Source organism: Nerophis ophidion, linkage group LG01 (assembly GCF_033978795.1).
Source record: "Nerophis ophidion isolate RoL-2023_Sa linkage group LG01, RoL_Noph_v1.0, whole genome shotgun sequence".
NCBI classification, from domain to species: domain Eukaryota; kingdom Metazoa; phylum Chordata; class Actinopteri; order Syngnathiformes; family Syngnathidae; genus Nerophis; species Nerophis ophidion.
The window spans coordinates 13,166,212-13,194,063 of NC_084611.1; the positions used below are offsets into that span (position 1 = coordinate 13,166,212).

General features: G+C 39.7%; 1 protein-coding gene and 12 non-coding genes across 13 annotated transcripts; 3 read left to right on the forward strand and 10 right to left on the reverse strand.

The window, feature by feature from the left end:
• Positions 1-399: 399 nt before the first annotated feature.
• Positions 400-482, reverse strand: trnal-cag (transfer RNA leucine (anticodon CAG)). Its single transcript has one exon. It is a non-coding gene; the product is annotated as a tRNA-Leu (tRNA).
• A 654-nt stretch (positions 483-1,136) lies between these two features.
• Positions 1,137-1,219, reverse strand: trnal-cag (transfer RNA leucine (anticodon CAG)). The gene has a single exon. It is a non-coding gene; the product is annotated as a tRNA-Leu (tRNA).
• A 645-nt stretch (positions 1,220-1,864) lies between these two features.
• On the reverse strand, positions 1,865-1,946 carry trnal-cag (transfer RNA leucine (anticodon CAG)). Its single transcript has one exon. It is a non-coding gene; the product is annotated as a tRNA-Leu (tRNA).
• Positions 1,947-5,346: 3,400 nt separating this feature from the next.
• trnae-cuc (transfer RNA glutamic acid (anticodon CUC)) lies at positions 5,347-5,418 on the reverse strand. Its single transcript has one exon. It is a non-coding gene; the product is annotated as a tRNA-Glu (tRNA).
• A 4,472-nt stretch (positions 5,419-9,890) lies between these two features.
• Positions 9,891-9,962, reverse strand: trnae-cuc (transfer RNA glutamic acid (anticodon CUC)). The gene has a single exon. It is a non-coding gene; the product is annotated as a tRNA-Glu (tRNA).
• A 342-nt stretch (positions 9,963-10,304) lies between these two features.
• On the forward strand, positions 10,305-10,377 carry trnaa-agc (transfer RNA alanine (anticodon AGC)). The gene has a single exon. It is a non-coding gene; the product is annotated as a tRNA-Ala (tRNA).
• Positions 10,378-11,878: 1,501 nt separating this feature from the next.
• trnal-uag (transfer RNA leucine (anticodon UAG)) lies at positions 11,879-11,961 on the reverse strand. The gene has a single exon. It is a non-coding gene; the product is annotated as a tRNA-Leu (tRNA).
• Positions 11,962-13,750: 1,789 nt separating this feature from the next.
• On the reverse strand, positions 13,751-13,833 carry trnal-uag (transfer RNA leucine (anticodon UAG)). Its single transcript has one exon. It is a non-coding gene; the product is annotated as a tRNA-Leu (tRNA).
• Positions 13,834-14,924: 1,091 nt separating this feature from the next.
• On the forward strand, positions 14,925-27,738 carry LOC133562761 (SH2 domain-containing protein 3C-like). The gene is made up of 4 exons (XM_061916642.1): positions 14,925-15,287; positions 18,322-18,409; positions 19,716-19,922; positions 24,567-27,738. The coding sequence occupies exons 1-4, from the start codon at positions 14,925-14,927 to the stop codon at positions 24,743-24,745; spliced, it is 837 nt and encodes a 278-aa protein (XP_061772626.1). The 3' UTR covers positions 24,746-27,738.
• On the reverse strand, positions 17,477-17,548 carry trnae-cuc (transfer RNA glutamic acid (anticodon CUC)). Its single transcript has one exon. It is a non-coding gene; the product is annotated as a tRNA-Glu (tRNA).
• Positions 20,734-20,816, reverse strand: trnal-cag (transfer RNA leucine (anticodon CAG)). Its single transcript has one exon. It is a non-coding gene; the product is annotated as a tRNA-Leu (tRNA).
• Positions 22,094-22,176, forward strand: trnal-cag (transfer RNA leucine (anticodon CAG)). The gene has a single exon. It is a non-coding gene; the product is annotated as a tRNA-Leu (tRNA).
• trnaq-cug (transfer RNA glutamine (anticodon CUG)) lies at positions 23,181-23,263 on the reverse strand. The gene has a single exon. It is a non-coding gene; the product is annotated as a tRNA-Gln (tRNA).
• Positions 27,739-27,852: the final 114 nt, after the last annotated feature.

Below are 27,852 nucleotides of genomic sequence, written 5' to 3' on the forward strand. Positions count from 1 at the left end.
CATAAAACATTAGCACACTAATGTTAGATTGATCATTTAAAAAATGTTAGCAAACTTCTAAGATAGCACCAAGTATCAAATGCCATGAATTTTAGTTTCAAATAATTACAATTAGCTAAAATGCGAGCATAAAACAATAATATGCTAACTAATGTTAGCATGGTGACATAAGAAAAGTTGGAATACTTCTGACAATGCCATGTATCAAAAGTTCAGATATTTAGGTTTATACAAATACAATAATCAAAAAATATTAGCATTAAAATGTTAACATGGTAAAATAAGAGACTTTTAGCATGTTAGCATGCTATAGATAGGATACTAATGTTAGCATAATAACAGGAAAAGTTCATGTCATAGATAAAATGAATTAGTTGTGAGGAAAGCCCACAACATTCCTGTCAGAAGTGGGATTCGGACCCACACCTACAGAGTAGACTACGACCTGAACGTAGCGCCTTAGACCGCTCGGCCATCCTGACAGACATAAACATTTCCACGCCCACACATGCTAATGGTTTAATGGCTTCATGTACAAAATTTGTATTTGTTATCAAGAATTACTGTTTCATAATTGAATATATAATTTTGACTGAAGCTAAAAAGTTTGCATTAAACATTAGCATGCTAATGTTAGCTTGTTATAATGGGAACAGTTAGAATACCTGTAAAATGGAAACACGTCTCAAAAACCATTAATTTTAGCTTTCAATCATCAAAATGAACTAAAATGTTAGCATAAAACATTAGCACACTAATGTTGGATTGATCATTTAAAAAATGTTAGCAAACTTCTAAGATAGCACCCAGTATCAAATGCCATGAATTTTTGTTTCAAATAATTACAATTAGCTAAAATGCTAGCATAAAACAATAACATGCTAACTAATGTTAGCATGGTGACATAAGAAAAGTTGGAATACTTCTGACAATGCCATGTATCAAAAGCCAAGATTTTTAGGTTTATACAAATACAATAATCAAAAAATATTAGCATTAAAATGTTAACATGGTAAAATAAGAGACTTTTAGCATGTTAGCATGCTATAGATAGGATACTAATATTAGCATGATAACAGGAAAAGTTCATGTCATAGATAAAATGAATTAGTTGTAAGGAAAGCCCTCAATGTTCCTGTCAGAAGTGGGATTCGAAACCACGCCTACAGAGTAGACTACGACCTGAACGTAGCGCCTTAGACCGCTCGGCCATCCTGACAGCCGTAAATATTTCCACGGCCACACATGCTAATGGTTTAATGTACAATATTTTTATTTGTTATCAAGAATTACTGTTTTATAATTGAATATATAATTTTGACTGAAGCTAAAAAGTTTGCATTAACCGTTAGCATGCTAATGTTAGCTTGTTATAATGGGAACAGTTAGAATACCTGTATAATGGAGACATGTCTCACAAACCATGAATTTTAGCTTTAAATCATCAAAATGAGCTAAAATGTTAGCATAAAACATAAGCTCACTAATGTTAGCATAATAATATAAAAACTTTAGCATACTTCTAAGATAGCACCAAGTATCAAATGCCATGAATTTTAGTTTCAAATAATTACAATTAGCTAAAATGCTAGCATAAAACAAAAACATGCTAACTAATGTTAGCATGGTGACATAAGAAAAGTTGGAATACTTCTGACAATGCCATGTATCAAAAGCCCAGATTTTTAGGTTTATACAAATACAATAATCAAAAAATATTAGCATTAAAATGTTAACATGGTAAAATAAGAGACTTTTAGCATGTTAGCATGCTATAAATAGGATACTAATGTTAGCATGATAACAGGAAAAGTTCATGTCATAGATAAAATGAGTTAGCTGTGAGGAAAGCCCTCAATATTCTTGTCAGAAGTGGGATTCGAACCCACGCCTACAGAGTAGACTACGACCTGAACGTACGCCTTAGACCGCTCGGCCATCCTGACAGCGGCAGTATTTCCACGCCCACACATGCTAATGGTTTAATGGCTTCATGTACAAAATGTGTATTTGTTATCAATAATTACTGTTTTATAATTGAATATATAATTTTGACTGAAGCTAAAAAGTTTGCATTAAAATTTAGCATGCTAATGTTAGCTTGTTATAATGGGAACAGTTAGAATACCTGTATAATGGAGACATCTCTCAAAAACCATGAATTTTTGCCTTCAATCATCAAAATGAGCTAAAATGTTAGCATAAAACATAAGCACACTAATGTTAGCATAATAATATAAAAACTTTAGCATACTTCTAAGATAGCACCCAGTATCAAATGCCATGAATTTTAGGTTCAAATATTTACAATTAGCTAAAATGCTAGCATAAAACAATAACATGCTAACTAATGTTAGCATGGTGACATAAAAAAAGTTGGAATACTTCTGACGATGCCATGTATCAAAAGCCAAGATTTTTAGGAATTGTCAAACATGCAATATGCCGTCTTTTAGACGGTCCCCACAAGCTCCGTTCCCCCAGAAGGTGTGTGAAGTGTCCAACATGGGTACTCACAAGAAACTGTTAGTTCTCTGGGATCCCGAGTGAGGGTGTGGTCCTCGGCGGTCATGTGACGTCCGGAGAACGTTGCAGACCGCACGTTCTAGCGCAGAACTTTGCCGAGCATGTTTGTTGACGTTGTGAAGGCTGGACCTCCACGACACGCCAACAGTATCGCATTATTCCCGAAACGTAATCCTACATTCCATTAGCATGTGACAATGGGAACAGTTAGCATACTTGCAAGAAAGAGATATGTCTGAAACCTCATGAATTTTAGCTTTATATAAATAAATTAGCAAAAATGTTTGCATTAAACATTAGCATGCTAACATTAGTGTGTTATAACAGGAACAGTTAGCATACTTGCAAGAAGGAGTCTCCATAGAAATTTTGATGGGCCTGCTATCTGTGCGTTGAACCTCTGGCCCCGAGGTTGATTGACACTCAAAAGCTATCATAAAACGTTAGCGTGTTACAGGAGGTACGGTTAGCATACTTGCAAGAAAAAGATATGTCCCAAAACCCATTAGTTTTAGGTTAACACATATATAATTAGCAACATGTAGCATCAAATGTGAGCACGCTAACATTAGCCTGTTTCAATAGGAACAGTTAGCATATTTGCAAGAAAAATATATGTCTCAAAACCCATTAATTTTAGCTTTATACAAATAAATTAGCAATTTTTTTAGCACAACACATTAGCATCTTAATGTTAGCGTTTTATAATAGGTACGGTTAGCATACTTGCAAGAAGGAGTCTGTAGAAATGTTGATGGGCCTGCTATCTGTGCTGTCAGCCTCTGGCCCCCAGGTTGATTGATGCTAAACAGCTAGCATACAACGTTAGCGTGTTATAATATGTACGGTTAGCATACTTGCAAGATTTGTCTCAAAACCCATGAATTTTAGGTTTACACAAATAAATTAGCAAAAATGTTTGCATAAAACATTAGCATGCTAAGGTTAGTGTGTTATAATAGGAACAGTTAGCATACTTGAAAGGAGTCTCTGTAGAAATGTAAACAAAAGGTTTATGTTTGAATCCCAAAGTGAACTTAAACACTGGTCTTTTTTTTTTCTCAATTATTTAACAAACAAAACAAGTTTGATAACATTTTATTAAGGGAATAAAAGTGTCTTTTTTTAGACATTTGTGTCATTTTAACATCATTATGTGATTTTCACGGACTGATGACTTGTCAAAGGAATAAAAACACATTAACACAAACTTATGTCCTGTCTTTATTAGACAATACTGGGAATGTTTTATTGTGAAAATAAAAAGTCCCTGTGGCCCGTTCATTACATTACCAATCATTTTTAACATTTTCAAACATTTAAAAATGTTTGAAGATGTTAAAAATGTTGGACGTTTCAAAATCATGAAGATGTTAAACATTTTTAAGCATTTTTAACATTTTAAACACTTCAAAGCATTTTTAACATTTAAACATTTCAAACATTTTAACATTTTTCAAATGGAGCTTTTTTGATGGGCAATGAAAAAGGACTTAGTATATGAGAAAGCTAGCTCAAATGGTAGCATGCTAGCTTATTATGTGAGAGTTAGCGAGATGGATGGCTGAATTCTTCCGTCTGGTCTCTGGACCGTCTAAGATGTGTCATGTAATACTGAACATCTGTTATTTATTTATTTGTAATGTCATCGTTGTTAGCTACATAATGATAGCAGCTAGCAGTCCAAAGCGCTTTACAGAGGAATTAGCTTGAATGGTAGCATTCTAGCTTAGCTCGGTAGCAAGATTGACAACTGAAAACACGTTCTGAGACTGTTTTGTCAAACTACAAGGTTAGCCATGTTTTTTAGGAACTCTTAAGTTCCTCACATTATTCACCACTCCAGACATAGTTGTTAAAATGCCAAAATCGAACCCGGGCCGCGGTGGTGAGACCGCCGAATCCTAACCACTAGACCACCAGGGACTTGATGACACTCTGTTTGAGGCTCACACTTTGAATGTGACAGTCACGTGTTACATGACAGTTCTTAGACAGTCCAGAGACCAGATTGAAGACTTCAGCCATCGATCTCGCTAACTCTCATATGTTAAGCTAGCATGCTAACATTTAAGCTAATTCCCGCTAAAGTCATCAATCATGATATCACACGTCTTCCTTCATGTGAGAGGAAGAAGTTGCTCATACAGACATCCATCAAGTCCCTGGTGGTCTCGTGGTTAAGATTGGTCCCTCATATTGCCGTGTTCTGGGTCTGATTCCAGTCTAGGGAAAATAGGATTTTCGCAATTCAGAACCGTTACAGGGGAATTAGCTCAAATGGTAGAGCGCTCGCTTAGCATGTGAGAGGTAGCGGGATCGATGCCCGCATTCTCCACTGGAACTTTTTAGAGTTTGAGAGCCGACCCAATGTGTGCAGTCGTCCATCTTGTGGGACACGTGTGGACGTCAGTAAAGTCTGTATGACGAGGACAACTGGAAGTGGGCGTGGCCTTCAGGATACACACACTGTAGTACTACTTTAAAGTACTGCAGTAACACTCTTACTAAAATATAAGGCGTTGACAAAGGCACTGAAATAGTCCAAAGTCTGGACTTTTGCAGATTGACTGACGTTTGTGTGATTGTGTCTGATAGCAGCTAGCTTAGCTTGTTTTACAGGGGAATTAGCTCAAATGGTAGAGCGCTCTTAAGGGGACGGGCGATATGCGCATTAGTATAGTTAGGAGGAGATGCCTCATCTAGCGCAAAAAAATCGTCTGGTTTAAGCCAGGTTTCACTGAGGTCAGCCATGTTTTTTCGGAACTCTTAAGTTCCTCACATTATTTACCACTCAGACATAGTTGCTAAAATGCTAAGTTCCCTGACCGGGAATCGAACCCGGGCCGCGGCGGTGAGAGCGCCGAATCATAACCACTAGACCACCAGGGACTTGATGAGGGAACATTTGAGGCTCACGTTTTGAGTGTGACAGTCACCTGTTACATGACACTTCTTAGACAGTCCAGAGACCAGACTGAAGACTTCAGCCATCCATCTCGCTAACTCTCACATGGTAAGCTAGCATGCTAACATTTAAGCTAATTTTAGCTACAGTAAAGTCATCAATCATGATATCACAGATGTTTTCTTTCATGTACGACTCCACCTCTGAGAGGAAGAAGTTGCTCATACAGACATCCATCAAGTCCCTGGTGGTGGTTAGGATTGGTCCCTCTTTTTGTTATGTTCTGGGGCCGATTCCCGTTCAGGGAAAATAGGGAACAAGTCACCTTTACAGGGGAATTAGCTCAAATGGTAGAGCGCTTGCTTAGCATGTGAGAGGTAGCGGGATCGATGCCCGCATACTCCATTGGAACTTTTTAGAGTTTGAGAGCAGACCCCATGTGTGCAGTCGTCCGTCTGGTGGGACACGTGTGGACAACAGTATAGTCTGTATGACGAGGACAGCTACAAGTGGGCATGTCCCTCAGGATACACACGCTGTAGTATTACTTTAAAGTACTACAGTAACACTCTTACTAAAATATAAGACGTTGACAAAGGGACTGAAACAGTCCAAAGTCTGGACTTTTGCCGATTGACTGACGTTTGTGTGATTGTGTCTGATAGCAGCTAGCTTAGCTTGTCTTGCAGGGGAATTAGCTCAAACTGTAGAGCGCTCTTTAGGGGACGGGCAATATGCGCATTAGTACAGTTAGGAGGAGATTCCTCATCTAGGGCAAAAAAATTGTCTGGTTTAAGCCAGGTTTTGCTGAGACTACTGACGTCAAGATTGTTGTCTCTAACGACCTCGTTAACTAATAACGTTTTGGGAGACAATGATCTTATATTTAAAAAGCCCATATTATAGGTAGTGGGCTGTTTTAAGGAGTTTTTGATCAAATTATCCGTAGTAGCAATATTAATAATGTTGCGTTTATTATGCGCAGAGCACTTAAAATAATTACGACCATATCTAAGATCTGATATGACAGAAATTTTCAGATTGTTTGCCTGGTGCTGCGATAAACTGAACGCATCATAATTTGCCACCTCAGTAGAACGCATGTCCAACTCTGACACAGTCATAACAGAAAAAACATTATGTGAGTTGTGTATTATTCTAAGAGAATTGCTATGTGTACAGGGATTATCCAGCCTGGCGCTGCCTAGTTTTAACTTAACTGACTCCTCACCTGGACTAGCGGGCTCTGTAATTGCCTGTGACCGGGTTTGCTCTAGTGCAGTTAGTCAAGTGTGACTCAAACAGAAATCTATGTTTCTAGGCAAGTTGATAGCGCCTTCCTGGTTAGGGTGAAGGCCGTCTCTCATCAGCAAGCCAGGTTTGCCCCAGAAAGAGGGCCAATTATCAATATATGTTAGTCCCTGTTGTCTACAGGAGCTAGCCAGCCACTTATTAAGCGAGACTAATCTGCTATATCTCTCATCATTGCCTCTCGCAGGCAGGGGGCCAGAGACGATTACTCGATGCCTGGACATCTTTCTAGCGATATCACAAGTCCTGGCTATGTTTCTCTTTGTAATCCCTGACTGTCTCATCCTTGTGTCATTGGAGCCAACGTGTACAACTATGTTCACATAACTAGTGGTGCGATTAGCCTGTCGTACTTGTTTACTAGGCTTGTTGCGATTTAGCTCCCTAAGATTAGTTTCAATGTCAGGTGCTCTGGCCCCGGGTATACACTTAATTGTGGCTGTTTTTTTAAGCTTTATGTTTTGGGTGATGGAGTCCCCTATGACTAAAGTGTGGTGCCTGGTAGACTGGGGTGTAGGACTAGCCAAAGGGCTAAATATGTTATGCGTCTCAACCGGTACACCGTAGCTTGTAGGCCGCTTAGGGCTGCTACAAGCTGGGCTAGTTAGCTCGCTAGAGCTAACACTAGCAGATGTGTCGGCAACATCTAGAGTTACGAAATTACACTGCTCTAACTGGCGGACACGGCTCTCTAGCAGAGCCAACCTATCCATGAGTAAGGTGCACGAAGCGCAGGAAGCCATACTCACAGTACTTTCTGTCACCGAGTGGAGTGCCAGCTGTCTTCAGGGAAGTGGTGGTCACGGTGTGCGGGGGAGTAGCTTCCTTCAGACCGGCGCTGCCTTTCTCTGTGCTAGCTTTGTTAGCTTAGCAGCTAGCTAGACGTGATTTGAGCCTCCCCTCTCTTGGAGCTCCAATGCTTCCTCCTCGGGTGTTTATCAGGCTCACCAGACGACATTCAAAATTCCGTGCCACTGATCAAATTGTCAGGGTGACCAGACATAGTTGCTAAAACGCTAAGTTCCCTGACCGGGAATCCAACCCAGGCCACAAGAGGGAGAGCCCCCGAATCCTAACCAATAGACTAGTTGATGGATGTCTGCATGAACCAATTCTTCCTCTCAGAGGTGGAGTTGTACATGTAGGAAAACATGTGGGTCTACGAGGTCAGCCATGTTTTTTCTAAACACTAAGTTCCTCACATTATTCACCACTCAGACATAGTTGCTAAATTGCTAAGTTCCCTGACCGGGAATCAAACCTAGGCCGCGACAGTGAGACGCCGATTCCTAGCAACTAGACCACCGGGGACTTAGTGAGAGACTATTTGAGGCTCACGGTTTGAGTGTGACAGTCACCTGTTATGTGACACTTCTTAGACAGTCCAGGGACCAGACTGAAGACTTCAGCCATCGATCTCGTTAACTCTCCCGTGTTAAGATAGAATGCTAACATTTAAGTTAATTTCAGCTAATGTCATCAATCATGATATCACACACATTCTCCTTCAAGTACAACTCCACCTCTGAGAGGAAGAAGTTGCTCATACAGCATTCCATCAAGTCCCTGGTGGTCTAGTGGTTATAGGATTGGTCCCTCATATTGCTGTGTTCTGGGTACGATTCCCGTTCAGGGAAAATAGGCAACAGGGTACCTTTACTGGGGAATTAGCTCAAATGGTAGAGCGCTCGCTTAGCATGTGAGAGGTAGCGGGATCGATGCCCACATTCTCCAGGGGAACTTTTTCGATGGGCAATGAAAAAGGACTTTAGTATGTGAGAAAGTTAGGTGAAATGGTAGCATGCTAGCTTAACATGTGAGAGTTAGTGAGATGGATGGCTGGATTCTTCAATCTGGTCTCTTAACCGTCTAAGAAGTGTCATGTAATACTGAACATCTCTTATTTATTTATTTGTAATATCATAGTTGTTAGCTACATAATGATAGCAGCTAGCAGTCCAAAAGACTTTACAGTGGAATTAGCTTGAATGGTAGCATGTTAGCTTAGCGAGGTAGCAAGATTGACAACTGAAAACACGTTTTGGGACTGTTTTGTTAAACTACAAGGTCAGCCATGTTTTTAGAAACTCTTAAGGGCCTCACATTATTCACCACTCCAGATATAGATGCTAAATTGCTAAGTTCCCTGACCGGGAATCGAACCCGGGCCGCGGCGGTGAGAGCGCCGAATCCTATACAGTAGACCACCAGGGACGTGATGGAATTTCACACTCAAAATGTGAGCCTCATATAATTTCTTGAAGAGAAATAGTATGAGGCTCACCCTTTGACAGTCACGTGTTACATGACACTTCTTAGACAGTCCAGAGACCAGACTGAAGACTTCAGCCATCGATCTCGCTAACTCTCATTTGTTAAGATAGCATGCTAACATATAAGCTAATTTCAGCTAAAGTTATCAATCATGATATCACACGTCTTCCTTCATGTGAGAGGAAGAAGTTGCTCATACAGACATCCATCAAGTCCCTGGTGGTCTCGTGGTTAGGATTGGTCCCTCATATCGCCGTGTTCTGGGTCTGATTCCCGTCTAGGGAAAATAGGATTTTGGCAACATTGAACCTTCATGGGGGAATTAGCTCAAATGGTAGAGCGCTCGCTTAGCATGTGAGAGGTAGCGGGATCGATGCCCGCATTCTCCATTAGAACTTTTTAGAGTTTGAGAGCCGACCCCATGTGTGCAGTCGTCCATCTTGTGGGACACGTGTGGACGTCAGTAAAGTCTGTATGACGAGGACAGCTGGAAGTGGGCGTGGCCTTCAGAATACACACACTGTAGTATTACTTTAAAGTACTGCAGTAACACTCTTACTAAAATATAAGACGTTGACAAAGGCACTGAAATAGTCCACAGTCTGGACTTTTGCAGATTGACTGACGTTTGTGTGATTGTGTCTGATAGCAGCTAGCTTAGCTTGTCTTACAGGGGAATTAGCTCAAATGGTAGAGCGCTCTTAAGGGGACGGGCAATATGCGCATTAGTGTAGTTAGGAGGAGATGCCTTATCTAGCGCAAAAAAATCGTTTGGTTTAAGCCAGGTTTCGCTGAGGTCAGCCATGTTTTTTCGGAACTCTGAAGTTCCTCACATTATTTACCACTCAGACATAGTTGCTAAAATGCTAAGTTCCCTGACCGGGAATCGAACCCGGGCCGCGGCGGTGAGAGCGCCGAATCCTAACCACTAGACCACCAGGGACTTTATGAGAGACCATTTGAGGCTCACGATTTGAGTGTGATAGTCACCTGTTACATGACACTTCTTAGACGGTCCAGAGACCAGACTGAAGACTTCAGCCATCGATCTCACTAACTCTCACATGTTAAGTTAACATGCTAACATTTAAGCTAATTTTAGCTACAGTAAAGTCATCACTAATGATATCACAGATGTTTTCTTTCATGTACGACTCCAACTCTGAAGAAGTTGCTCATACAGACATCCATCAAGTCCCTGGTGGTGGTTAGATTGGTCCCTCCTTTTGCTGTGTTTTGGGTCCGATTCCCGTTCAGGGAAAATAGGGAACATGGTACCCTTACAGGGGTTTTAGCTCAAATGGTAGAGCGCTCGCTTAGCATGTGAGAGGTAGCGGGTTCGATTCCCGCATTCTCCAGGGGAACGTTTTCAACGGGCAATTAAAAAGGACTTTAGTATGTGAGAAAGTTAGGTCAAATGGTACCATGCTAGCATGCTAGTTTAACATGTGAGAGTTAGTGAAATGGATGGCTGGATCATTCAGTCTGGTCTCTTGACCGTCTAAGAAGTGTCATGTAATACTGAACATCTGTTATTTATTTATTTGTAATATCATAGTTGAAGAATTGCCACCCCAGCCCGTCACTTCTCACTGCCGGCAACGCCAGAGTGGAAGAGAGTCCAGCCCCTCTCGAGAGAAGTGGTTCCAGAGCCCTTGCTGTGCGTCGAAGTGAGTCCGACTACATCCAGACGGAATTTCTCTATTTCGCGCACTAGCTCAGGCTCCTTCCCCCTCAGTGCGGTGACGTTCCACGTCCCAAGAGCTAGCTTCTGTAGGTGAGGATCGGACCGTCAAGTGTCTTGCCTTCGGCTGCCGCCCAGCTCACATCGCACCCGACATCTATGGCCCCTGCTATGGGTGGTGAGCCCATTGGAGGGTGGACCCACGTTGACTCTGCAGGCTGTGCCCTGGGGGTTCCCATGGGAACAGGCCCGGCCACCAGGCACTCGCCATCCTGCCCTACCTCCGGGCCTGGCTCCAGAGGGGGGCCCCGGTGACCCGCGTACGGGCGAGGGAAATCTGAGTACTTTTTCTTGTTCTTCTTCTTTTCTTAAATACGTGTCTCAAAACCCATTAATTTTAGGTTTACACAAATAAAAAGAGCAAAATGTTACCATTAAACATTAGCATGCTAACGTAAACATGTTATAATGAAATAGTTAGCACACTTGCAAGAAAGACACATGTCTCAAACCCCATTAATTTTAGGTTTATACGAATACATTAGCAAAAAGGTTTGCATAAAACGTTAGCATGCTAATTTAAGCGTGTTATAATGGGAACTGTAAGCATACTTCAAAGAAAGAGATATGTCTCAAAACCCATACATTTTCGGTTCATACGAATAAAATAGCAAAAATGTTTGCATAAACCTTTAGCATGCTAATGTTAGTATGTTATAATGGGAATAGTTAGCATACTTGCAAAAAAAAAGTCTCAAAACCCACAAATTTTAGGTTCATATGAATAAAATAGCTAAAATGTTTGCATATAACGTTAGCATGCTAATGTTAGCATGTTATAATGGGAACAGTTAGCATACTTGCAAGAAAGAGCTACGTCTCAAAACCCATTAATTTTATCTTTCAGTCATTAAAATGAGCTAAAATGCTAGCATAAAACATAAGCACGCTATGCCATGAATTTTACGTTCAAATATTTTTAATTAGCTAAAATGCTAGCATAAAACAGTAACGTTAGCATGATAACAGAGGATATGTTTATCATATTATAAATGAATGAATGAATGAATCTTTTTCTTCTCAGTGCAGAAAATCCAAAATGTTCATGTCAGAAGTGGGATTCGAATTAATTAGTAATTTTCTTCTCATAGTTAGGGTTAATCAAAAAGCTCTTTTGTCAGAAGTGGGATTCGAACCCACGCCTACAGAGTAGACTACGACCTAAACGTAGCGCCTTAGACCGCTCGGCCATCCTGACAGGCATCATTGGCTCTGCGCCCACACATCCTAATGGTTTAATGGCTTCATGTACAACATTTGTATTTGTTATCAAGAATTCCTGTTTTATAATTGAATATATAATTTTGACTGAAGCTAAAAAGTTTGCATTAAACGTTAGCATGCTAATGTTAGCTTGCTAAAATGGGAACAGTTAGAATACCTGTATAATGGAGACATGTCTCAAAAACCATGAATTTTAGCTTTATACATCAAAATGAGCAAAAATGTTAGCATAAAACATAAGCACGTTAATGTTAGCATGATCATTTAAAAAATGTTAGCAAACTTCTAAGATAGCACCAAGTATCAAATGCCATGAATTTTAGGTTCAAATAATTACAATTAGCTAAAATGCTAGCATAAAACAATAACATGCTAACATAAGTTAGCATGGTGACAGGAAAAGTTGGCATACTTCTGACAATGCCATGTATCAAAAGCCAAGATTTTTAGGTTTATACAAATAAAATTATCAAAAAATATTAGCATTAAAATGTTAACATGGTAAAATAAATAAAATGATAAATGGGTTGTACTTGTATAGCGCTTTTCTACCTTCAAGGTACTCAAAGCGCTTTGACACTACTTCCACATTTACCCATTCACACACACATTCACACACTGATGGAGGGAGTTGCCATGCAAGGCGCCAACAAGCATCCATCAGGAGCAAGGGTGAAGTGTCTTGCTCAGGACACAACGGACGTGACGAGTTTTGTACTAGGTGGGATTTGAACCAAGGACCCTCGGGTTGCGCACGGCCACTATCCCACTGCGCCACGCCGTCCCAAAATAAGAGACTTTTAGCATGTTAGCATGCTATAGATAGGATACTAATGTTAGCATGATAACAGGAAAAGTTAATGACATAGATAAAATGAATTAGTAGTGAGGAAAGCCCACAATATTCTTGTCAGAAGTGGGATTCGAACCTACGCCTACAGAGTAGAGTACGACCTGAACGTAGCACCTTAGACCGCTCAGCCATCCTGACAGCCATAAACATTTTCACGCCCATACATGCTAATGGTTTAATGGCTTCCAGTACAATATTTGTATTTATTATCAAGAATTACTGTTTTATAATTGAATATATAATTTTGACTGAAGCTAAAAAGTTTGCATTAACCGTTAGCATGCTAATGTTAGCTTGTTATAATGGGAACAGTTAGAATACCTGTAAAATAGAGACATGTCTCAAAAACCATGAATTTTAGCTTTCAATCATCAAAATGAGCTAAAATATTAGCATAAACATAAGAACGCTAATGTTAGCATAATAATAAAAAATCTTTAGCATACTTCTAAGATAGCACCCAGTATCAAATGCCATGAATTTTAGGTTCAAATAATTACAATTAGCTAAAATGCTAGCATAAAACAATAACCTGCTAATTAATGTTAGCATGGTGACAGGAAAAGTTGGCATACTTCTGACATTGCCATGTATCAAAAGCCAAGAATTTTAGGTTTATACAAATACAATAATCAAAAAATATTAGCATTAAAATGTTAACATGCTAAAATAAGAGAAGTTTATATATTTCAAAAATGGCACCAAGTATCAAAATCCTTGACTGTTAGGTTTCACCATAAAAAATTAACAAAAAATTTAGCATTAGACATTACCATTCTGTCGTTAGAACGCTACAGTCAGAATGCTAATGTTAGAATGCTAATGTTAGCATGATAACACAGAGAAAAGTTCATCATATAACAGACAAAAATGGTTTATATTTTTCTTCTCACAGTGAGGGAAGCTTTGCTGTCAGAAGTGGGAGTTGAACCCACGCCTACAGAGTAGACTACGACCTAAACGTAGCGCCTTAGACCGCTCGGCCATCCTGACAGCCATAGGCCTAACACGCCCACACATGCTAATGGTTTAATGAATTCATGTACAAAGTTGGTATTTGTTATCAGATATATCTGCTCCAGGATTTGAGCTCTGGAATTGCAGGTGTGGCTGGACCAAGGTAACATCCTATGCAGGCCTAAGAAGACACCAAGGCTTGAAAAAGTGTTTGATGCCAGAACAAAAGGAACCTCGCATTGACCGCTACTTCTTACGAAGCAAGTCGAGTAAGTCGAATGAGGTCCAGCAGCAGGACCAAAACCAAAGTCTGCAGGACATCAATCTCCTTGCTCAGGCTGGGGATGAGGAACAAAGCATAGTGGTGCCCGACCTGTCACAGCCTGCAACAGAGACTAAGATGCAAGGACGAAAGCCAAAAATCATGTGTCCAAAATCCTGTGAGAAAAGAGAGTGGGAGACAATTGACACAGACATCAGCAAACTCCTCGGACAACTAAAGGGAACTGCAATCAGAAAGCTGGAGAGAATGGGAGACCTAATTTACAGCTATGGTGTGAAGCGGTATGGAACAGCAGAGAGAACGAAAAGGATAGTTACACCGACAAAGTCCAGGAGACAGCAGGAGATTGAACGGTTAGTTAGGGAAAGAAGGCAGCTGAAAAAACAATGGAAAAGATCCCCAGAGGAGAAAAAAGAGGGAATTAACCTTCTACAGGCAGAAATTAGGAACAGACTGTCAACCTTGAGGAGAGCTGAGAATCTGAGAAGGAGGCGTAAAATGAAGGTGAGAACTAGATCAAACTTCTTCAAAGACCCCTTCAAGTTTGCAAAAACCCTTTTTTACAAAGGACAAAAGCGGCAAACTCACAACATCAAAGAAAGACCTCAAAGCTTACCTCAAACAGAACCACACTGACAACCAGCGGAGCGGACCAAAAACTCTCCCACCTGATACGCCACCATTAGAGTCCCCAGAACACCAACTGGACACTCACCCTCAGAAGTGGAGTGAGGTGGAGAGAATTGTATGACGAGCTAGAGCGGCATCCTGTCCTGGGCCCAATGGAATTCCATACCGATTTTATAAGAAAACTCCAGAGGTTTTACACTTTCTATGGAGGCTGATGAAGGTGGTGTGGCAGAAACAAGCAATTCCAACTGCATGGCGGAGGGCAGGAGGCATCCTGATCCCCAAGGAAAAGGACTCTGTGGACATCAGCCAGTTTCGCCAAATCAGCCTTCTCAATGTTGAAGGCAAAATCTTCTTCAGTGTAGTGGCTCACAGGCTGTCCACCTACCTGGAAAAGAACCAATACATTGACACTTCGGTGCAAAAAGCAGGGATTCCAGGATTCTCGGGGTGCCTGGAGCACATGAACATGATATGGAGTCAAATTCAAGCTGCCAAGAAGGGTGGAAGAGACCTCCATGTTGTGTTCTTGGACCTAGCAAATGCCTTTGGGTCAGTTCCTCATGATCTCCTCTGGGTGGCATTCCACTATTTCAGTGTCCAGGATTCCATAACTGGTCTTGTCAAAGCCTATTTCCAGGACCTACAGCTATGCCTGACAACTCGTGGGTGTACCACAGCATGGCAGCGACTCGAAATAGGAATAATGGCAGGGTGTACCATCTCACCTCTTGCCACAGGCCCAGGCCACAAAAGGGAGAGCCCCCGAATGCTAACCAATAGACTAGTTGATGGATGTCTGCATGAACCAATTCTTCCTCTCAGAGGTGGAGTTGTACATGTAGGAAAACATGTGTGTCTACAAGGTCAGCCATGTTTTTTCTAAACTCTAAGTTCCTCACATTATTCACCACTCAGACATAGTTGCTAAATTGCTAAGTTCCCTGACCGGGAATCAAACCCAGGCTGCAGCAGTGAGACACCGATTCCTAGCAACTAGACCACCGGGGACTTAGTGAGAGACTATTTGAGGCTCACGGTTTGAGTGTGACAGTCACCTGTTAAATGACACTTCTTAGACAGTCCAGAGACCAGACTGAAGACTTCAGCCATCGATCTTGTTAACTATCCCGTGTTAAGATAGCATGCTAACGTTTAAGTTAATTTTAGCTAATGTCATCAATCATGATATCACACACATTTTCCTTCACGTACGACTCCACCTCTGAGAGGAAGAAGTTGCTCATACAGCATTCCATTAAGTCCCTGGTGGTGGTTAGGATTGGTCCCTCATATTGCCGTGTTCTGGATACGATTCCCGTTCAGGAAAAAATAGGCAACAGGGCACTTTTACAGGGGAATTAGCTCAAATGGTAGAGCGCTCGCTTAGCATTTGGGAGGTAGCTGGATCGATTCCTGCATTCTCCGGGGGAACTTTTTCGACGGGCAATGAAAAAGGACTTTGGTATGTAGGAAAGTTAGGTGAAATGGTAGCATGCTAGCTTAATATGTGAGATGGATGGCTGGATTCTTCAATCTGGTCTCTTAACCGTCTAAGAATTGTCAGGTAATACTGAACATCTGTTATTTATTTATTTGTAATATCATAGTTGTTAGCTACATAATAATAGCAGCTAGCAGTCCAAAAGACTTTACAGTGGAATTAGCTTGAATGGTAGCATGCTAGCTTAGCTAGGCTGCAGGATTGACAACTAAGAACACGTTCTGGGACTGTTTTGTCATACTACAAGGTCAGCCATGTTTTTAGGAACTCTTAAATTCCTCACATTATTCACCACTCCAGACATAGTTGCTAAAATGCCAAGTTCCCTGACCAGGAATCGAACCCCAGCCACGGCGGTGAGAGCGCCGAATCCTAACCACTAGACCACCAAGGACCTTATTGATGATCACACTCAATGCCTGACAGTCACGTGTTACATGACACTTCTTAGACAGTCCAGAGACCAGACTGAAGACTTCAGCCATCGATCTCGCTAACTCTCATATGTTAAGATAGCATGCTAACATATAAGCTAATTTCAGCTAAAGTCATCATTAATGGTATCACACGTCTTCCTTCATATGAGAGGAAGAAGTTGCTTATACAGACACCCATCAAGTCCCTGGTGGTCTCGTGGTCATATTGCCGTGTTCTGGGTCTGATTCCCGTCTAGGTAAAAGAGGATTTTGGCAACGTAGAATCTTAACAGGGGAATTAGCTCAAATGGTAGAGTGCTCGTTTAGCATGTGAGAGGTAGCGGGATCGATACGCGCATTCTCTATTGGAACTTTTAAGAGTTTGAGAGCCGACCCCATGTGTGCAGTCGTCCATCTTGTGGGACACGTGTGGACATCAGTAAAGTCTGTATGACGGGGACAGCTGGAAGTGGGCGTGGCCTTCAGGATACACACACTCTAGTATTACTTTAAAGTACTGCAGTAACACTTTTACTAAAATATAAGATGTTGACAAAGGCACTGAAATAGTCCAAAGTCTGGACTTTTGCCGATTGACTGACGTTTGTGTGATTGTGTCTGATAGCAGCTAGCTTAGCTTGTTTTACAGGGGAATTAGCTCAAATGGTAGGCGCTCTTAAGGGGACGGGCAATATGCGCATTAGTATAGTTAGGAGGAAATGCCTCATCTAGCGCAAAAAAATCGTCTGGTTCAAGCCAGGTTTCGCTGAGGTCAGCCATGTTTTTTCGGAACTCTTAAGTTCCTCACATTATTTACCACTCAGACATAGTTGCTAAAATGCTTAGTTCCCTGACCGGGAATCGAACCCGGGCCGCGGCGGTGAGAGCGCCGAATCCTAACCACTAGACCACCAGGGACTTGATGAGGGACCATTTGAGGCTCACGTTTTGAGTGTGACAGTCACCTGTTACATGACACGTCTTAGACAGTCCAGAGACCAGACTGAAGACTTCAGCCATCCATCTCGCTAACTCTCACATGTTAAGCTAGCATGCTAACATTTAAGCTAATTTTAGCTACAGTAAAGTCATCAATCATGATATCACAGATGTTTTCTTTAATGTACGACTCCACCTCTGAGAGGAAGAAGTTGCTCATACAGACATCCATCAAGTCCCTGGTGGTGGTTAGGATTGGTCCCTCTTTTTGCTGTGTTCTGGGTCCGATTCCCGTTCAGGGAAAATAGGGAACAAGTCACGTTTACAGGGGAATTAGCTCAAATGGTAGAGCGCTCGCTTAGCATGTGAGAGGTAGCGGGATCGATACCCGAATTCTCCAGTTAAACATTTTCAACTGGGAATAAAAAAAGGAGTTTAGCATATGAGAGAGTTAGCTCAAATGCTAGCATGCTAGGTAGCAAGATTGACAACTGTGTTCTACACATGAAAACACATTTTTACAATGTTGTTGTTGTCAAACTACAAGGTCAGCCATGTTTTTTAGGGACTCTGAAGTTCTCACATTATTCACCACTCAGACATAGTTGCTAAAGTGCTAAGTCCCCTCACCGGGAATCAAACCTGGGCCGCAGCATTAAGGGCGCCGAATCTTAACCATAAGTCCACCAGGGATTGGAAGTAGTCTCTGACTCTTGTGAACCGGCCAGGTGATGCGTCTGGAACACACTTAGGCGACATTACGCCAGCGGCACACAGAGGGCGCCATTCTCTACCAGAAAACTCTGCGGCCCTTCATGATGAGGCTGAATGAAGGCAAAGGTATGATACACTATTATAGCAGTGATACCATGTTGTGATATCTGTTATTCTTATCGTTTCTTGTCTTAGAAGGATTAGTCACACTTGGAATGTAGCAAGATGTCGACTTTAATGATTATTCATGACTTGATGTACTGCATCATGATTAGGGATGGTACTGTTCACATTGAATCGATACGGTACCAATTCCAGGTGCCTAGGAGTCAATACTGGTACTCAAATGTACCAATTTTTGGAAAATCTTTTGTTTCATTATTTATATATTTCCCGAATGACAGTGCTTTTTACCCTCTCTCTCTCTCTCTCTCTCTCTCTCTCTCTCTCTGTATATATATATATATATATATATATATATATATATATATATATATATATATATATCCATATATATATATATATATACCTTTATATACCTATGAATATATATATTCATATATGAAAAAAAAATATATATATATGTATATATATATATATATGTGTATATTACATATGTAGATATATACCTATATATATTAAACAAACATAACATTAACAAGTTTGTAATGGATCTCATTATCAAAACAACACAACAGATAGCAGAACTCTCAATGCGCACACATACAAAAAGTCCTGCTGGTAAATTCATAACATTCCCAACCATTTTTAACATTTCAAAAATTTGGGAGATTTGAAAACAATTAAAAAATTATGGATATGTTAAATATTTTAAATAATCTTTAACATTTTACACATTTTTCAAACATTTTTAGGTATTTTCAAACATTTCCAAAATGTTGATTATTTCAACGCATTTGTAACATTTAAAAAATATATAATTTTTTAAAACATGTTTAACAATTGAAAAACATTTTTTTTTTTTTTAGCATTTTTTAACATTTTAAAAAATGTTAAGCATTTTCAAACATTTTAAAAATGTTTAACATTTCAATGCATTTTTAACATTTTAAAATACTTGAACATTTTTAAATATTTTAACTTTTTATAACAATGTTTACATATTACACATGTTTAACAAAACGTTTTTAAAGATTTTTAACATTTTAAATATGTAAAATATTTTCATACACTTTAAAGATTTTAACATTAAAACTTTTTTTTACCATTTCAAATCATTTAAAAACTTTTAAAAAAATGTAAAAATTGTTTTACAAGGGTAATTTTGCAAGGGGAATTAGCTCAAATGTTAGAGCGCTTGCTTAGCATGCGGGAGGTAGTGGGATCAATACCCGCGTTCTCCATGACTTCTTTATTTTTGTACGATTCCAACTGTCCTGACGCCTCTCCGCACGTCACGTCTGTGTCGCAGAAAGCTGTCCTCTGTCCAGCACCAGCTTTCCGCACGTCCTGCCCCTCCTTTACCTGCTGGAGAGAGGCGTGGTGCTGGGCGAGGGGGCGGAGCCTTGGGAGACGGCGGAGGACGGCGTGGATGTGGTCATGTTGCATCTCGAGGCGGCCAGGACCGTGGCACAACTAGGCGACGTCTACAGGTCCAACGCTGAGAGCAAACTGCAAGGTCAAAAGACACACAAACACACAAATATGTATTTTCTTAAATACGTGTCTCAAAACCCATGAATTTTAGGTTTACACAAATAAAATGAGCAAAATGTTACCATTAAATATTAGCATGCTAACGTAAACTAGTTACAATGAAATAGTTAGCACACTTGCAAGAAAGAGACATGTCTCAAACCCCATTAATTTGAGGTTTGTACGAGTACATTAGCAAAAATATTTGCATAAAACGTTAGCATGCTAATTTAAGCTTTTATAATGGGAACTGTTAGCATACTTCAAAGAAAGAGATATGTCTCAAAACCCCTAAATTTTAGGTTCATGCAATTAAAATAGCAAAAATGTTTGCATAAAACATTAGCATGCTAACGTTAGCATGTTATAATGGGAATAGTTAGCATACTTGCAAGAAAAAGATACATCTCAAAACCCATGAATTTAAGGTTCATACGGGTAAAATAGCAAAAGTGTTTGCATAAAACGTTAGCATGCTAACGTTAACATGTTATAATGGGAACAGTTAGCATACTTTTAAGAAAGAGCTACGTCTCAAAACCCATTAATTTTATCTTTCAGTCATAAAAATGAGCTAAAAAGCTAGCGTAAAACATAAGCACGCTATGCCATGAATTTTACGTTCAAATATTTCCAATTAGCTAAAATGCTAGCATAAAACAGTAATGTTAGCATGATAACAGAGGAAATGTTTTTCTTCTCAGTGCAGAAAATCCAAAATGTTCATGTCAGAATTGGAATTCGAATGAATTAGTAATTTTCTTCTCATAGTGAGGATAATCAAAAAGCACTTTTGTCAGAAGTGGGATTTGAACCCACGCCTACAGAGTAGACTACAACCTGAACGTAGCGCCTTAGACCGCTCGGCCATCCTGACAGCCACAGGGACTTACATGGCCTCACATGCTAATGGCAGAATGGCTCTGTATATAAATGTAGTATTTGTTATCACATATTACTATTTTATGACTGAATATATCATTTTGATTGAAGCTAAAAAGCTTGAATAAAACATAAGCATGCTAACTTTAGCTTGTTGTAATGGGAAAAGTTAGTATACCTGTAAACCGGAGACATGTCTCAAAAACTATGAATTTTAGCTTTCAATCATCAAAATGAGCTAAAATGCTAGTATACAACATTAACATGCTAATGTTGGCATGATCATTTAAAACATGTTAGCATACCTCTAAGATAGCACTAAGTATCAAATGCCATGAATTTTAGGTTCAAATACTTACAATTAGCTAAAATGCTAGCATGAAACAATAACATGCTAACTAATGTTAGCATGGTGAAATAGGAAAAGTTGGCACACTTCTGACAATGCCATGTATCGAAGGCCCAGATTTTTAGGTTTATACAAATACAATTATCAAAAAATATTAGCATTAAAATGGTAAAATAAGATGAGTTTAGCATGTTAGCATGCAAAAGCTGGATGCTAATTTTAGCATGAAAACAGGAATAGTTCATGTCATAGATAAAATGAATTAGAGGTTTTTTTTATCACAGTGAGGAAAATCCAAAATGTTCTTGTCAGAGGTGGCGTTCGAACCAACGCCTACAGAGTAGTCTACCACCTGAACGTATTTCCTTAGAACGCTCGGCCATCCTGACATCCATCAGCCCTGACACGCCCACACATGCTAATGGTTTATTGGCTTCAACAATAAAGTTACTATATGTTGTCAAAACGACTATTTTATCATTCAAAACATCATTTTGATTGAAGCTAAAAGCTTGCATTAAATGCTAACATGCTAATGCTAGCTTGTTATATTAAGAACAGTTAGTATAATTTAAGACAGAGACATGTCCTAACCAAAGAAGTTTTGGTTTAAGTGATAAAAAATAATCTTAGATGCTAGCGTAAAATGGTAGCATTTTAATGTTAGCATAATAACAGAGGAAATGTTTTTCATGTTATAAATGAATGAATAAATTTATCATTTTCTTCTCAGTGCAGTAAATCATACTTACTGTTCTCAATATAACAAGCTAGCATTAGCATGTTAGCATTTAATGCAAGCTTTTAGCGTCAATGAAAATTATATATTGAATTATAAAATAGTTGTTTTGACAACATATAGCAACTTTATTGTTGAAGCCATTACACAATTAGCATGTGTGGGCGTGTCAGAGCTGATGTCTGTCAGGATGGCCGAGCGGTCTAAGGCGCTACGTTCAGGTCGTAGTCTACTCTGTAGGCGTGGGTTCGAATCCCACTTCTGACAACAAAACTTTTTGATTTTCCTCACTGTGAGAAGAAAATTACTAATTCATTTTATCTATGTAGACCGTAGCGCTTTGGACCACTCGGCCATCCTGACAGCCATAGGGTCGGACACACCCACACATGCTAATGGTTTAATGGCTTCATGTACAAAGTTTGTGTTTGTTGTCAAAAACTACTGTTTTACAATTGAATATATAATTTTGACTGAAGCTAAAAAGCCTGCGTAAAACATTATCATGCTAATGTTAGCCTGTTATATTGAGAACAGTTAGCATGCTTAGGAAATGGAGACATGTCCAAACCAAATAAATGGTGGTTTTAATGGTCAAATTGAGCTTAAATGCTTGTAAAAAACGTTAACATGCTAACATAGGAAAAGTTAATCATCGCATAGATAGTTAGTTGAATTAGTTAGTTAAAATCCCTGATTGTTAGGTTTCAACATACAGTGAGCATAAAACATTAGCATGCTAAAATACAAGAAGTTATACTTCTAAGATTGCGCCAAGTATCAAAATCTCTGATTGTTTGGTTTAAAAATACAAAATGAGCTAAAAAGATTAAAAAAAAAAAACGGTAGCATGCTAACATTAGCTTGTTAGAATTTTAACTTTCAATCAAAACATTTGCAAAAATGCTAGCATAAGAAAAATAGCACCCTAATGTTAGCATGATGATATTCCATCCTATAGATAGAATGCTGATGTGAGGATATAAAAAATCTTTGATTGTTAGGTTTAAATGTACAAAATGAGCTAAAATGTTAGGATAAAACAGTAGCATGCTAACATTAGCTTGTTAGTATGCTTGCAAAATGGAGAAGTGTCCAAACCAAATAAGTGTTGGTTTAAATAATAAAATTGATCTTAGATGAAAGCATTAAAATGTTAGCATACTATAGTTATAATGCTAATGTTAGCAGTATAACAGGAAAAAGTTCATGTCATAAATAAAATGAATTAGTAATTTTCTTCTCACAGTGAGGAAAATCCAAAATGTTCTTGTCAGAAGTGGGATTTGAACCCACGCCTACAGAGTAGACTACGACCAGAACGTAGCACCTTAGACGGCTCGGCCATCCTGACATCCGTAAGGACTCAGATGGCCCACACATTCTAATCGTTTAATGGCTTCAACGAAAAAGTTGCCATATGTTGTCAAACATTTCTTTTTTATAATTTGATATATCATTTTGATTGAAGCTAAAAGCTTGCATTAAATGCAAACATGCTAATGCTAGCTTGTTATATTGAGAACAGTTAGTATAATTTAAGACAGAGACATGTCCTAACCAAATAAGTTTTGGTTTAAGTGAAAAAAATGATCTTAGATGCTAGCATAAAACGTTAGCATGTTAATGTTAGCTTAATAACAGAGGAAATGTTTTTTACATTATAAATGAATGAATAAATGAATCATTTTCTTCTCAGTGCAGTAAATCCACAATGTTCATGTCAGAAGAGGGATTCGAACCCACGCCTACAAAGTACACTACAGCTAAATGTATGCTAATTGCTTAATGGCTTCATGGACAAACTTGGTATTTGTTATCAAAAACTACTGTATAATTGAATATATAATTTTGATTGAAGCTTTTTGATTGATTGATTGATTGATACTTTTATTAGTAGATTGCACAGTACAGTACATATTCCGTACAATTGACCACTAAATGGTAACACCCGAATAAGTTTTTCAACTTGTTTAAGTCGGGGTCCACGTTAATCAATTCATGGTAAAAAGCTTGCATAAAAAGCTTGCATAGAACGTTAGCATGCTAACGTTAGCTTGCTAACGTTAGCTTGTTATAATGGGAACAGTTAGTATACCTGTAAAATGGAGACATGTCTCAAAACCCATGAATTTTAAGTTTCAATCATCAAAATCAGCTAAAATGTTAGCATAAAACATAAGCAGGCTAATGTTAGCATAATAATAAAAAAAACTTTAGCATATTTCTAAGATAGCACCCAGTATCAAATGCCATGAATTTTAGGTTCAAATAATTACAATTAGCTAAAATGCTAGCATAAAACAATAACCTGCTAACTAATGTTATCATGGTGACAGGAAAAGTTGGCATACTTCTGAAAATGCCATGTATCAAAAGCCAAGACTTTTAGGTTTATACAAATACAATTATCAAAAAATATCAACATTAAAATGTTAACATGCTAAAGTAGGAGAATTTAACATACTTCTAAGGTGGCACCAAGTCTCAAAATAAAACATTATCATGGTGACATTAGCTTGTTATATTGACAACAGTTAGAAAACTTGCAAAACCTAACAATTTTTGGTTTAAATGATAAAAAATGATCTTAGAGGCTAGCATAAAATGTCAGCATGCTAATGTTAGCGTCCAAAACACGGGCGTTGCTGTGGCAGGTTTCCAGGAGCAGGACGACATCTTGGAAGTGTTCCAGACCGACTTCCAGATGAGGCTACTGTGGGGGAGCAGGGGCGCCGTGGAGAGCCAGGCGCCGCGCTACGCCAAATTCCAGCAGGTGCTGACGGCTTTGTCCAACAGGCTGGAGCCACCCGCGCCCCAGGCCACAAAAACCTGACTTGGGACTCCCGCCAAGACATCAATACGCCGTTTTTAGAAGGTCCCCATAAGGTCTGTTCCCATGACTCGAGTGTGTGAAGTGTCAAACATGCAATATGCCGGTTTCTAGACGGTCCCCACAAGGTCTGTTCCCATGACTCGAGTGTGTGAAGTGTCAAACATGCAATATGCCGTTTTCTAGACGGTCCCCACAAGGTCTGTTCCCATGACTCGAGTGTGTTAAGTGTCCAACATGCAATATGCCGTTTTTTAGACGGTCCCCACAAGGTCTGTTCCCATGACTCGAGTGTGTGAAGTGTCAAACATGCAATATGCCGTTTTCTAGACGGTCCCCACAAGGTCTGTTCCCATGACTCGAGTGTGTGAAGTGTCAAACATGCAATATGCCGTTTTCTAGACGGTCCCCACAAGGTCTGTTCCCATGACTCGAGTGTGTGAAGTGTCAAACATGCAATATGCCGTTTTCTAGACGGTCCCCACAAGGTCTGTTCCCATGACTCGAGTGTGTTAAGTGTCCAACATGCAATATGCCGTTTTTTAGACGGTCCCCACAAGGTCTGTTCCCATGACTCGAGTGTGTGAAGTGTCATATATGCAATATGCCGTTTTTTAGACGGTCCCCACAAGGTCCGTTCCCAGGACTCGAGTGTGTAAAGTGTCATATATGCAATATGCCGTTTTTTAGACGGTCCCTACAAGGTCCGTTCCCAGGACTCGAGTGTGTAAAGTGTCAAACATGCAATAAGCCGTTTTTTAGACGGTCCCCACAAGGTCTTTTCCCGTGACTCGAGTGCGTGAAGTGTCAAACATGCATTATGCCGTTTTTTAGACGGTCCCCACAAGGTCCGTTCCCATGACTCGAGTGTGTGAAGTGTCAAACATGCAATATTCCGTTTTTTAGACGGTCCCCACAAGGTCCGTTCCCAGGACTCGAGTGTGTGAAGTGTCAAACATGCAATATTCCGTTTTTTAGACGGTCCCCACAAGGTCTGTTCCCATGACTCGAGTGTGTGTAGTGTCAAACATGCAATATGCCGTTTTTTAGACGGTCCCCACAAGGTCCGTTTTGATGACTCCAGTGTGTGAAGTGTCAAACATGCAATATGCCGGTTTTTAGACGGTCCCCACAAGGTCTGTTCCCATGACTCGAGTGTGTAAAGTGTCAAACATGCAATATGCCGGTTTTTAGACGGTCCCCACAAGGTCCGTTTTGATGACTCCAGTGTGTGAAGTGTCAAACATGCAATATGCCGGTTTTTAGACGGTCCCCACAAGGTCCGTTTTGATGACTCCAGTGTGTGAAGTGTCAAACATGCAATATGCCGGTTTTTAGACGGTCCCCACAAGTTCCGTTCCCATGACTCGAGTGTGTGAAGTGTCAAACATGCAATATGCTGTTTTTTTGACGGTCCCCACAAGGTCTGATCCCATGACTCGAGTGTGTGAAGTGTCAAACATGCAATATGCCGATTTTTAGACGGTCCCCACAAGGTCCGTTTTGATGACTCGAATGTGTAAAGTGTCAAACATGCAATATGCCGTTTTTTAGACGGTCCCCACAAGGTCCGTTTTGATGACTCGAGTGTGTAAAGTGTCAAACATGCAATATGCCATTTTTTAGACGGTCCCCACAAGGTCTGTTCCCATGACTCGAGTGTGTGAAGTGTCAAACATGCAATATGCCGGTTTTTAGACGGTCCCCACAAGGTCCGTTCTCATGACTCGAGTGTGTGAAGTGTCAAACATGTTATATGCCGTTTTTTAGACGGTCCCCACAAGGTCCGATCTCATGACTCGAGTGTGTGAAGTGTCAAACATGCAATATGCCGTTTTTTAGACGGTCCCCACAAGCTCCGTTCCCCCAGAAGGTGTGAAGTGTCCAACATGGGTACTCACAAGAAACTGTTTGTTCTCTGGGATCCCGAGTGAGGGTGTGGTCCTCGGTTGTCACGTGACGTCCGGAGAACGTTGCAGACCGCACGTTCTAGCGCAGAACTTTGCCGAGCATGTTTGTTGACGTTGTGAAGGCTGGACCTCCACGACACGCCAACAGTATCGCATTATTCCCGAAACGTAATCCTACATTCCATTAGCATGTGACTATTGGAACAGTTAGCATACTTGCAAGAAGGAGTCTCCATAGAAATTTTGATGGGCCTGCTATCTGTGCGTTGAACCTCTGGCCCCGAGGTTGATTGACACTCAAAAGCTATCATAAAACGTTAGCGTGTTACAGTAGGTACGGTTAGTATACTTGCAAGAAGAAGATATGTCCCAAAACCCATTAGTTTTAGGTTAACACATATATAATTAGCAACATGTTAGCATCAAATGTGAGCACGCTAACATTAGCCTGTTATAATAGGAACAGTTAGCATATTTGCAAGAAAGAGATGTGTCTCAAAACCCATGAATTTTAGCTTTATACAAATACATTTGCAATTTTTTAGCATAAAACATTAGCATGGTAATGTTAGCGTGTTATAATAGGTACCGTTAGCATACTTGCAAAAAGGAGTCAGTAGAAATGTTGATGGGCCTGCTATCTGTGCTGTGAGCCTCTGGCCCCCAGGTTGATTGATGCTAAACAGCTAGCATACAACGTTAGCGTGTTATAATATGCACGTTTAGCATACTTGCAAAATTTGTCTCAAAACCCATGAATTTTAGGTTTACACAAATAAATTAGCAAAAATGTTTGCATAAAAAATTAGCATGCTAAGGTTAGCATGTTATAATCTAAACAGTTAGCATACTTGCAAGGTGTCTCTGTAGAAATGTAAACAAAAGGTTTATGTTTGAATCCCAAAGTGAACTTAAACACTGGTCTTATTTTTTTTTCTCAATTATTTAACAAACAAAACAAGTTTAATAACATTTTATTAAGGGAATAAAAGTGTCTTTTTTTAGACATTTGTGTCATTTTAACATCATTATGTGATTTTCACGGACTGATGACTTGTCAAAGGAATAAAAACACATTAACACAAACTTATGTCCTGTCTTTATTAGACAATACTGGGAATGTTTTATTGTGAAATTAAAAAGTCCTTTTGGCGCGTTCATTACATTACCAATCATTTTTAACATTTTCAAACATTTAAA

Bases quoted from the DNA above. Each gene is read 5' to 3' on its own strand.
- LOC133562761 (XM_061916642.1), top strand. From the start codon at position 14,925: ATGAAGGTGGTGTGGCAGAAACAAGCAATTCCAACTGCATGGCGGAGG. The intron at 15,288-18,321 runs GTGGCATTCCAC...GAACACACTTAG, and splicing joins TTCCTCATGATCTCCTCTGG to GCGACATTACGCCAGCGGCA. The intron at 19,923-24,566 runs GTCAAAAGACAC...TTGCTGTGGCAG, and splicing joins CGCTGAGAGCAAACTGCAAG to GTTTCCAGGAGCAGGACGAC.